Source organism: Choristoneura fumiferana, chromosome 4 (genome assembly GCF_025370935.1).
Source record: "Choristoneura fumiferana chromosome 4, NRCan_CFum_1, whole genome shotgun sequence".
NCBI lineage: Eukaryota > Metazoa > Arthropoda > Insecta > Lepidoptera > Tortricidae > Choristoneura > Choristoneura fumiferana.
The window spans coordinates 14478293-14491266 of record NC_133475.1 but is presented as its reverse complement, the minus strand read 5'-3'; the positions used below and the strand labels follow the sequence as shown (position 1 = coordinate 14491266).

Below are 12974 nucleotides of genomic sequence, written 5' to 3'. Positions count from 1 at the left end.
AGTTATAGACAGATGCTTTTACTCTGTAGAAGAATTTTTAAATCATGACATGAGTAGCGACATAATTATGTAACCTAAGTAAATTAGTGCAAATTTTAAAATTGACATTCTATTTGTAAAATCATATAATTATTATTTGTATTTTGACATTTAATTTTAATTCATATTTTAATTATTCTGTTAATTTTATAAATTGATATTTTTACGTGTTGTCCTAGCAACAGAGCATGTGACACCTAATAATATTTTAAGACCTATTTTGTACACTATTGATTTTATGTAAAATAAAGTATTGATTGATTGTTGATTGAGTATCGTCTACGCACGCTCTAGTAAATTCCTGTGGAGTCAGTATTTTTGTAATAGTTTGTGTTGTATATTTCAGAATATCTACAGTTACTAGTTTCTAAATATTCAGTTTATTTTGTAATTAAATAATTTTAATTGATGTACAAAGGTATATAAATGATGAGAATAAATTGATCGGCAATTATTTATTTGATGTGTAATTAATAATTTCCTTTTCAAAATGTCTGTGAAAATAAAAGGATTAAAAAAAATAAAGTAGTAGTCGCACCTGAGTGCAATATTCAAAACTTCGTATCTTGGCCGTCCAGCTCACGCTAATATTATTTAAACACGAGAGCGAAGGGACAGTACGATACGAACTTCGATTTTTTTAATTTTTTTAGTAGTCCCCAGCTCGTGTAAGATTCTTTTTAGAAAAAAAAAATGGTAAATAATAAGATAGATTAAAACAACATGGACATAAGCTGCCTCCAATATTAGGAACAAAATCTTACATACTATTATATGTTTCAACAAGTTGACGAAAGCTAGAAAACACATAGAGTTTTTTCTGACACATATAATAGATAGCGCTAGTATCGCGAGATGAGTTGTTGACGTAAGTCTTGCTGCGACGAATCACCAATCACAAACGCGATGCAAATGTCAAAGTTACAAACTCTCGCGACACTAGCGCACTAGCCTTTCAAATTTTGCAACAGCCCTTTAAAAAAAACAAGTTACTAAACATAACTTTGACGGTTATAAACTTACACTTTTGATTTTAAATTGAAATAACATTAAAAATAAATCAAATGCACAGATCATCGTCTTTTTCTTTCCATTCTTTCGAACATCGAAAATATTAAGCGTAAAAATGCGTATTCTTTCCTTATTTAAATACTTAAAGAAGCATAAATACAAGAAGTAACTATAAAAAAACATCAACATAATTACTAAATACAAAAGATTCAGTGTCATAAATTAATCCACATTCTTTGTAAAAAATAATAATAATTTGCTGATGAACATCACATACGGAAATTCCTTAATGTTGTGTCATAATGCAGCACTAGCACAAACCATAAACAGTTTTTTTGAATGCCTTAGGTGTCTTTTTAAATGTCCGTAGGATGCCATAATAACGTATTGTCACTAAATTTTTTGGAAATATAGCTCTATTCGTTACTTTTGATGTAAATATCATGTTAACTTTGTTCATCATGTCAGCCGAAACACGTCCACTGCTGGACTTAGGCCTCCCCCGCGGCTCTCCACTCAGACCGGTCTGTGCTTTCCGCATCCACCGCGATCCCGCGATCTTAACCAGTCTCGCTCCATCTTGTTGGAGCCTACCGACAGCTCGTCTTCCCGTCCGCGACGCCATTCGAAGAACCTTCTGACCATCGGCCATCAGTCCTGCGAGCAATTGCCCCGCCCACTTCCACTTTAGTTTCGCAATTCTTCGGGCTATGTCGGTAACGTTAGTTTTCTCTGCGGATATCATCATTTCTAATTCTAATCCCGCAGAGAAATCCGAGCATAGCCCTCTCCATAGCCCTTGAGTGACTTTAAGCTTCCTCATGAGGCCCATCGTTAGCGCCCACGTCTCAGATCCGTATGTCATCACGGCAACACAACACGGTCAAAGACTTTGACTTCAAACACTTGTTCTTTGTTACTACTGATAATGTCATTGTCAATTGGGCGGTTTGTTTGCGGTTTGTGCTAGTGTCGCCCCCTGCACAATTGCGTAATATTCCTTTTCATAACAATTAAAATAACGATCAACTGTCATTAAGTAGGCAAATGGAAAATCGGTGATTCGAAATTCGTTCAAATCAGAATTAAATTTGCAATACAACAAGGAAGTAGACTTGAAAAAAATTGTGAACAAAGTTTTGTTCTAGAAATGCCTGTCGCCCCTTCTATGCTTCCATAAATGTCATACATATATACCTGGGGTGCTAATGGTACACAGCAATAATAAGGCGACAAATATAGCTGAAGTGTGTAAGGACGAGTTCTTATTTGGCTTCACAAGATATGTGATAACAGTGATTCCCAACGCGGTGTGGCTGTGCCACATTCTTATCACAAGCTAGGCCTAAGGTAGCATGCTTAGCTTACGGTCGATTTACTCCGGTCTAGGCACAGCGCTATGCCCGGGTGCCTCAATGCTTAGGCAGAGAGATCCTGGGCCTACCAGTGATCTTCTGACCTATCCCGACCGATCAATAGGCTCCTGGCCGGTTCAGTTTGCCTGTGATCTGGCCTGGCACCCGCCGGACGTGGGGGCTTTGCCCCCACGAGGACCTCCACCATCCCCATAGTCCTGACCTCGGTTGCTCCATCATCATTACGACCGTTAATGCTGGGCAAAAGATACTTGCTCCATGTCTAGTTTATGCGCTCCGCTGTCTATGACATTACCAAGTGTACATTGTACTCTAGCGCTTACTGGACCCATGTACGGAATCTACCCTGTATTAAATTGCGGACATCCTTACACACTCCATAATCATGGCAATTAATATTACATAGCAAAACACTCACCTGAGGTTACAGCCGAGTTTCAGGAAGGAACTGACCTCTATACTGGGGCACCAGCTTAGTTCTTTTCCCTCGTTTGTTCATTGTATCGCCATTACACTATACGGTAGTGCCAACACACAAAATTAGACCAATAAGGAAAAGCAATGTGACCACATTATAAATGTATTACACATACTAGGGCTGTGACACTTACCGAGTTTTATATGGCAAATCGCGCTGTGCGCGACACTCCCAAGGGCAAAGGACTTTCACTCTAGTATGGTTAGCAGGTGCCGTGTCCACTCCAGAATTTTCTCTCTGGCTCTTACAGCCGCGGCACGTCTTTCTTTGCCTGCAACAAGGTCTTGTCCATGGATATCCAAAGAACCCGCCATTTCCATGGGGGTTCCGTCATCCATCGCCGATGCACTTTCTTCAACCTCTGGTTCTGCTAGTTCCACAGGGTCCACAGTTTCTGATTCTTGAGGCGTTGGTCGTGATGATGTCACCGAATCATGTGCTGACTCGTTGAAGGCTGTTTCCTGGTCCTTATTCCTTACCCTTTCTGAAGTATCATCATCAGGTATGGGATCGCTTTCGACCTCTAGCGGATACAGATGTCCTATGGAACGTGTCAAAATGGAGCCGTCCACTTTGACCTCCGCTACTCTGCATTTGCCGTCAGTACTTTCCCTCATATCCACAATTTTGCCAACTTTCCAGTTAATTCTGTTTTTACTTTCGGCTTTGATTTGTACTAGATCCCCGATTTCTGGTGCTTTGTGTGATATTACTCTGGGTTGCTTGGGCTCAGACCGGAATCTCTCTCTTAGACTTACAAGATATTGTCCAATGAACATTTGTTTTATTTCTTCCAGGATCTTGAGTCCTCTTTTCCAACTAGTGATCAGGTCTGTTTTTGCCTTTGTGCCTACTGATGGCAGTTCTGCATGTGACGTTTCAGTTGTAAGGCAAGTACCTAGACTTAAAAAATCAGCTGGTCGTAATATGTGTTCCACGTCAGGTCCTATTTTCGTAAGTGGTCTCGAGTTCACCACGGCTTCTACTTCCTTCATTATTGTATGGAGTTGGCTGTCATTAATCAAGTGTTTGTCGAGCGTCCGCTTAAGGCAGTGCTTTACTAAGGCCACAAGACGTTCATAAAAACCGCCATGCCATGGAGCTAATTGTGGTATGAATTTCCATGAAATTTTGTTCTTGACACAATATGGCTTCTCTATTATTTCACTTGTTAATTTGAAGTAGGTAGCATTATCCGAGTATATCTTCTTGGGAGTATTTCTACTTGCTGAAAACCGTCTAATTGCCAGAAGACATTCTTCTGCGGTTAGGTCGTTGACGACTTCTAAATGAATTGCTCTTACTGTCAGGCATGTGAATAACGCAATCCACCTTTTGGCCTTTCCGTTTGGGGAACTGACAAACAGTGGACCAAAGTAATCAACCCCAGTATAAGAAAATGGAGTTGTATACGTCACTCTTTCCGCTGGTAGAGCCGGTGTTGGTGGTAATTTGTAAGGCCCACCTCCATGTTTGATACACACTGAACATCTTCGAATAACTTTCTGTACTTGAGCCTTGCCTTGCGGTATCCAGTATTTCTTTCTTATTATGCTGAGGGTATGGGGAGCTCCAACGTGATAATTACTTTCATGGGTTTCTTTAATTACATTGTTTGTAAATTCTGATTCTTTGGGTAGGAGGATTGGGTACTTCATTTCATAACTCCATGATGTGTTTGCCATTCGTCCTCGTGATCTCAACAGACCATTCTCATCCATAAATAGATCCAAGTTCCTTGTCAGATGTGTTTTCTTTCCTGATAATTCCTCGGGAAAGTGTTCTCTTTGAATCCTTTTTATCTCATCCATGGTTTCATCCATTGAAGCCATGTCTATATCTTGAGATGTTGACTCTAGTTCGTCAAGCTCCATTATTTGATCTGAGAATTGGGCCGTGTCAGATATCTCTTTCATGCCCAATGGATCTTCACCTGGATTCTGATCCGGGTCCTCCCCAACTGAGAGAACAGTGTTATGATGGTTCTCGTAATATCGAGATTCAGGCCACTTTGTTTCATCATATTGAAGAAATTCGGGTCCGTTGAACCACAGCTCCCTTTTTTCTTGCCAAGTTTCGGGTCTAGTTGCTACGTCGGCTGGGTTGACCTTCGTGTGAATATAATACATTTTCGCTTCTGGTACATTTCCTTTAATTTCTTTGACTCTGTTGGTCACAAATGGAGGCAGAAGTTTATTAGACCGCATCCATCCGAGAATGACTAGACTATCTGTCCACAGGTACTCTCTTCTGATTGGTAAGTCTATGTTTGTTCTTATATATTTAACTAACCTGCTTGTGATTAGAAACCCAAGTAATTCCTGCCTCGGGATATTAATATTTTCTTTGTCTTTGTTCTGTGTAACATGAGACTTTCCCATTACAAATGATATGGATGTTCCCTGTGGACCTGACATTCTGATGAATACTACTGAAGCAAAGGCAGATTTTGATGCGTCAGCAAATCCGTGAAGCTCATACTCAGTGTCAGAATCGGATGTTAATTTTCCAAGTTGTCTTGGGACTTCCACTTTAATAGAAGCTTTCCAGTTCTCAAGAATACCTTTCAGGGTTTGTAGAACTTCAGCAGGTAACACGGTATCCCATTTAAATTTTTGATTGCATATGTCTTGAAATAAAAGTTTCATGGGTAAGATCAGTGGACATACAAACCCACAAGGGTCATATATCCTTGCCAGTGTTCGAAGAAGTTTTCGTTTCGTATCAACTGGAGAAACTGGATTCAAATGATCCTCTGTTATATTTAGGGTTAATGTATCTCTGTTTACATTCCACAACAACCCAAGAACTTTAACTTCATTGGTTTGATTTGCTTGAAGTTGCTTCGGGATGGAGTCCATGAATTCTTGATTATTTGAGACCCAGTCTCTAATGTTCATTGACATCTGTTGAAAGGCCATTCTAGTTTTATTGTAGATGTCTTGTGCTTCTTGTATTGAATCAGCTCCAATAACTAAATTATCAACATAGCACCTCTCGGCTATTGATTTTATTTGCTCATCTTTAGATTGGTTCATATGGTGTTTAATGGTAGCTGTAAGAAGGAAAGGGCTTGCTATCACCCCAAAGGGAACTCTGCAGAATCGAAGACATATTAAATTATCATCTCTAAGTTCTTGATTAATATCCTTTAACCATAGGAAGCGTGTGACGTCTCGGTCTTCTTCTTGCAACCCCACTTGCAGGAAGGCCTTTTCCACATCTGCTGTCATGGCTATACTCTTAGTCCTGAATTTAATCAAAAGAGAAGTCAGGCTCTCTAGCATGTATGGTCCACTGTAGAGACATTCGTTAAGACTCCTGTTTCCTGATGTCTTGGCTGAAGCGTCATACACAATTCTGCCCTTCTTTCCTACTTGTTTAACCATATGGTGTGGGAGGTAGTGAATTGGATGATCAGGTTCAGTGTCGGCTTGTGACTCTACTACTTCTATGATACCCAACTGTAGTTGTTCCTTCAGAATTTCATTGTACTCATTTAGTGACTCTTTATCTAATCTCCTCATAAGTGATTTTAATCTTCCCATAGCCAATCCAAAGTTAGATACTAACTCTGGTGGGTGTTGAATCCATGGCCACTTTACCTCATATCTATCCTGTTGATATTGTACAGAGGCGTTGAACTGGTGTACTGCTTCCTCCTGCCGGGTGGTCTTTGGAGAGTCTGTTATACCCAAGTTTTCTAATGACCATAAAAATTTAATATCCACATATCTTAATGGCAAATCTGGCTCGGAAAAGTATGGACAGCCTTGCGTATGACACTGGCAATATGTAGTTACAGACAGTACCTCATCATTGTCTTCAATGTAAACATTACCAGAAAGAATGTATCCAAAATCTGTATCGATTAGGTACAAATTATTAGAGATCTCAATTTTATCATTACGCATGAATGAACAGTAGAAATCATTTCCGATGAGCAAATCAATCTTTTCACCAACTGAGTCATCATCTGCATGTAAATCAACTTGGGAATAATCAAGTTTTGCTATTGGTACTCTATCTGTGATATGTGGTACAATGTTTACTTGTATAGTGCTTCTAATGCCACGTTTGGTAAGTATTGTCACTGTAGTGCAAGGACTAGTTGTTTCTTGAGGAGACGGGGATCCGAAAGTGTAAATGACTAGCTGATCCATAGATATTATTGGTAAGCTAAGAGCATCAGCCAGTTCTTTTGTTATATAGCTTCGTTGACTGCCGCTATCCAAAAGAATTCTACCATCCGTGAGTTTATTATCGACTTGAGGATTTTGTAACTGCACCACCGCCGTCTGTAAAAAGGTAAGTCCGTGAGTCATATTACAGATCATTTCTGGAATTTTCATCTCTCTCTCATCTTCCTCACCTTTCGCCTTAAGGCAGAGCCACTGGACATGCCCCTTCTCTCCGCAGCGGAAGCAAGTTACATTTTTTCGGCATTCCTCCGTTTTGTGGTTTTTTCCTAGACAATTGAGACAGCGCCCATTAAGTTGAGTCTTGCGTGCTTCCACTGTACTGAACTTTCTGCAATCTTTGCTTGCATGATTACTCAATCCACAAAAAATGCACGAGCGTCTGGATTTTTTAGCTGCTGGGGCAGGTGATACAGGTTCTAGTTTTCGCTTTCGATCAGGTCTCCGTTGAGTGTGCTGGAACCGTTTAAAATTTCCCTTTTGGGTCCTGATGTGAAGTGCTTCTGCTGTGGCCACAACAGGTCCAGCCTTCAACAATGATGCATCCGTGTCGGTAATCATGGAAGATGACTTTTCCATCGCTGTTATTATCTTGTTAAGGTTCTTCCTTATTGCTGTCAGTGTAGTACCCTCGGTGGCCTCGGATAGGTGGTGTTCATGCACCACTTTGTCGGGAAATTTTCTTAAAATCATAGCACGGAAGTAGTTTCCATTCACTGGCTCTCCTAAATTTTCCAGGATTCTTAAATGCCTCTCAATTTCATTTAGTGTGCTCCTACAACTTGTACTGTTGTACTCGGCTCGTTGTAGATTATTCAATTGTGTGTAGTGTGCATCTATCAGCGCATCCTTCGATCCGAAACGATTTTTAAGTGTATCAATTGCAATTATATAGTTGTTGTCGGTCACACCTAAACCTGATACAGACTCCTTAGCTAACCCGCTGAGACTCCCCAGTAAATATGCCATTTTTTCCGAGTCTGCAATGTTTCTTTCATGGATGCTAGCTCTGAATCTGTCCCAGAACTCAGTCCACTTTAAACAGTCTCCACTGTAGGATGGTAGTTCAAGCTTTGGCAGTCTTGTTGTAGCAGAGGCACCTCCCTTTTCTTCTATGGCATGTTGTACGGAGCTCAGTGAATCTTCAATCTCAGAACATAAGCTTTCTGCCTGTAATTGGATCGCCAGAGCTGGACTTACTATATCCAGCTTTGGAGTTGGTAGCTTCATAGTATATTCTTTTATTTCTACATCCAACTTATTTACCAAATCCAATAATTGTTTCACTAATCTTTTAGCCCTATCATATTCCATCTGGTTGCTTTCATATTCATGTTTTGCTGAAGCTATGAGTGTCTCTAGGCTAAGTTTTCTCAACTCTACCCGTTTTTCCAGAATTTCTTCCATTTTGTTGTGCTTGATCTTCTTTTGGGTGCTGTAAATGCGTAATTGTCATCACTTAATAGATATATTTAAACATGGGCAGACACAGATGTCTGTTACAAAGGCTTATTTTGTTTCAGCATAATTGATTCTTATTAGATTGCTTTATTATTACATATTTACTAATGCATTTGACATAATGTAACTAAGAGATTGTCCACACTAACCTGTGGCACCCATGTAAAAATGACATTCATTTTCTCATCTTGTTATTCATTTACTTAATTACGAGTATTCACACCCATTTTTAATTTAAATATTTTACAGACATGGGACAAGTTAGTAAGGACTATCTTTACTTTATTTACATAATACATCGAGTAACGAGTTGCTTTAAGATTACGCGGTATTGATGGATTAAGTTAGATAGCAACGTTCGGTTTACAAATTATAATTTTACTTACTTGTATTGGTTTTCTTTGAAAATTACCAAAGTAAAGTAATACGGGAGTAATGGCGGCTACCATAAAGGCGCCAAGTTATTATAACTACTTGTCTTGTTTTTAGTACAATTTCTTGCGCTTCTTCGACTAGAACAATACAAATAACGATGCATCAACAATATAATAAGTCGAACGACAACCAAATAAGTCTCAACAAAGCTTTCTTTTGAATTAAGTATGTTTTGTTTGCTACTATAAAGTAGGTACTTTTCTCAACTTATCGAAATACCAAGACATGCCTCACTTACCATTGGATTTCCATGTAAGAATTACCGGAAAACACTTAACTATCACTGTTCTTAGCAAATTTCGTGCTCACTCACAATACACAAGCCTGAAACGCAGTTTTCTTACGATATTTTCACACAAACTTTAAACTACTCGCCATCGAATTCGATATCAATACAGATAAAAGATAACATCGTCGTTCGTTGCCATTGCCATGCCACAGAGCAAGGAATTATTGTTCAGTACGGTCTGGTACAATATACCAACATAACAACCATGCCGAGAGATCATATTTATTTGTTAGTTTTAATTCTTAATTTATATTTATATTATAATTTCGCTTAATATTAAGTAAATATCTGACATACAAATTCTTCATTTTATAATTTACCAATAACTTATTACTAAAAAGGTAAAATAAAACGATAACGGATGTTGACACCTCTCCTCTCAAAGGTACAACACTAAAACCATAGACAACGATATTATTCTTTTTAATAGGACATAAGGCAAAGGAACCTGACCCACACAGCCCTTTTGGATACGAAAGTACCTTTCGACGGATACGAAAGAAAGGAAAATAATAACAATAACTGATAAGGACCTTCATACAATGTTAATGAGAAAAAATTACCTTCAATGTTATCATTAGTCATATATAATAGCAATTTGCTGTCAACGTATAGGATACGGATATTAGCGATGTTGCCAACATTCTTTGCTTCGCATAAGAGAATAAAAGAGGGTTGACAAAGAAATAACCAGAACTAATCCGGCTTTTCTCTATCAAAGATCCCAGCATTCTCCACCATTTTTGTCGCCCCTTCTATGCTTCCATAAATGTCATACATATATACCTGGGGTGCTAATGGTACACAGCAATAATAAGGCGACAAATATAGCTGAAGTGTGTAAGGACGAGTTCTTATTTGGCTTCACAAGATATGTGATAACAGTGATTCCCAACGCGGTGTGGCTGTGCCACATTCTTATCACAAGCTAGGCCTAAGGTAGCATGCTTAGCTTACGGTCGATTTACTCCGGTCTAGGCACAGCGCTATGCCCGGGTGCCTCAATGCTTAGGCAGAGAGATCCTGGGCCTACCAGTGATCTTCTGACCTATCCCGACCGATCAATAGGCTCCTGGCCGGTTCAGTTTGCCTGTGATCTGGCCTGGCACCCGCCGGACGTGGGGGCTTTGCCCCCACGAGGACCTCCACCATCCCCATAGTCCTGACCTCGGTTGCTCCATCATCATTACGACCGTTAATGCTGGGCAAAAGATACTTGCTCCATGTCTAGTTTATGCGCTCCGCTGTCTATGACATTACCAAGTGTACATTGTACTCTAGCGCTTACTGGACCCATGTACGGAATCTACCCTGTATTAAATTGCGGACATCCTTACACACTCCATAATCATGGCAATTAATATTACATAGCAAAACACTCACCTGAGGTTACAGCCGAGTTTCAGGAAGGAACTGACCTCTATACTGGGGCACCAGCTTAGTTCTTTTCCCTCGTTTGTTCATTGTATCGCCATTACACTATACGGTAGTGCCAACACACAAAATTAGACCAATAAGGAAAAGCAATGTGACCACATTATAAATGTATTACACATACTAGGGCTGTGACACTTACCGAGTTTTATATGGCAAATCGCGCTGTGCGCGACAATGCCAGCTATTTGTTATTTTATGATACATTCACTAGTTACTATCAAATATAAGCTTGTAATGTGTAAAAAATAGATTTTTTATTGTTCAAACCGTTTCTATTGTACTTAAAACAATCCAGTTGACAAATGTTCAGACTAAACCCTAAAGATGACCAACACGACTAAAACTATTTTTAAACGTATTAATAAAAAAAAGTTTTTGCTAAAAATGTAATTTTTTTATTACAAGCTCTTTTTGTGACTACGAAAAATATCAAATTTAAGTCGACGCTATTAACAGGTGAAATTTCCGTCTTGCGGAGACAATCCTGGCAAGGACCACCATTGTCACTACCAGATTACCCAACTGCCTTAAAAATCCATTACCGAGAATTTTAGAGCTGTCACGACTTTGAAGGGTCCCGACTGTTGAACTTTCAGTCACATACAGATTCTAGACCTCTACTCATTTTTATCTTTTTAGTTATTTAAAGGCAGCCCTTTTAAAATTGGTCATCAATGTTTAGACTGAAACATGATCATCAATTATTAATCTATTGCCACTAAAAGTTGCACAAACAGTCTGACGTGACATCGCCTTGTTTAAACTCAGTTAGTTCTACAGTTTTACAATCTAGCTTAATATCTACGTATACCAGATTCTAACTCACATTTATACTATATAAGGCATTTTATACAAATTATTACGAATATTATGAGATTCTACATTAGATATTCACAATTACTACAGTGTTCATGTCGCTAAGCTACTATGTTTTAATTCACAGTAATTACAAGGAACGTGTGAAATGACATAAAGTTTGTAAGGACATCGGACAGCATAAATAAATTAATATCATTTATTTCATTAACTGTTTGTCCATTATTCCTTTAAACTTTATTTATGTCGATGCGTATGATACGCAGCGTATCCAATTACTACAGACAAGAGACTACCGCATATTTTAATTATACTATTGTAATTCCATCATTTATGTACATATTTTAGACCGTATTTTCTAAACAATAAAATAACTATTAATCAGTAAATACTGGTTAGACTGCTCAATTAAAGCTTATAAGCTATTCACTATTTAAATTTGATCTACTGGCGCCATCTATATTTCGTTTTTTTGGCATTAGAAATAAGGTAAACAATCATGACAAGTCTTTTTATTAAAAACGTTTTTAAACAACAGTAACTATTACTTATGATATCAAAAATGTAAATGTTCATATGTCGTTGCTAATTATTACATAATTTGCTGTGACTTATTTTTCAAAGACACGTGTACATCTTTCTTTGTAATGCAAAAAGTATTTGAAGAAGTTGTGCTATTGTTCTTAGTTTTAAGGCGTTATACAGCGTGTATTTTTGATACAGCCCCAAATTTGAAGAGTAAATTAGTTAGTAAAGGCAGTAATAATCACAATTTATTATATTTTAGTAAAAAATTGCCTTATTATTTTTTAATAAATTAAATTTGCACGCAATGTTCACTACGTGATACTACATTTGTTTTTATTTTAAACGTCGCACTTGTTTGACGTGACAGCTGTCACAGAACTAGTAAAAAAAAAAACGCTCTGGTATTTAACTCTAAATTAACAATTTGTTCTCATATCGGTTCACAGCACTTAAATCTAGGTCTTATTTGTTGCTATATCAATAATACACGCTCTGTTTATGCCCAAGTTACGACTAGCTGCTACTATACACATGACATGGCGACAACGCCATCTATAAATTTGTTTCAATACTTTTCTCGGAATAATACTCGTACCTAACAAGAGAGAGAGAGAGAGAGAAAGAATTTTTCATTTATTGTACCTCTGTTTTCTGTACTGCTTACTATAACCTGGTGTACAGTAATGAGTCATAGTATTATAGCTACAAATGCGACCATGATTACGGCAAAAAGCCATTTTCCCGACTCAGATTAAAAACCAATGAATGAGGGCTTTTCTACTGCAATATCGCTAGATGGCGTTAGTATCGTAAGTCTGCTTGACGGTAGTCTGCGATTGGTTCATTAAATTTCAGCCAAATCAAAACGGAATTAGGGTTGCCAACCATACTGTTAACAGTACTAT

The 12974-nt window shown here is 38.3% G+C and overlaps 1 protein-coding gene across 3 annotated transcripts in view; it reads right to left on the bottom strand.

Moving 5' to 3' along the window:
• Positions 1-10894, bottom strand: part of LOC141427523 (uncharacterized) — a 131746-nt gene extending 120852 nt beyond the window's left edge. Inside the window, exons 1-3 of one of the 3 annotated variants that reach the window (XM_074087046.1) lie at positions 9238-10894; positions 3038-8538; positions 2145-2940 (exon numbers count right to left, since the gene is read on the bottom strand). In XM_074087046.1, coding sequence (XP_073943147.1) covers positions 3093-8538; positions 9238-9251 — 5460 coding nt within the window. In that variant the 5' untranslated portion in view covers positions 9252-10894 and the 3' untranslated portion in view covers positions 2145-2940; positions 3038-3092. Of the gene's footprint in view, positions 1-2144; positions 2941-3037 lie in introns of those variants that run through there. The other 2 variants (XM_074087045.1, XM_074087044.1) reach the window with 2 other exon arrangements.
• Positions 10895-12974: the final 2080 nt, after the last annotated feature.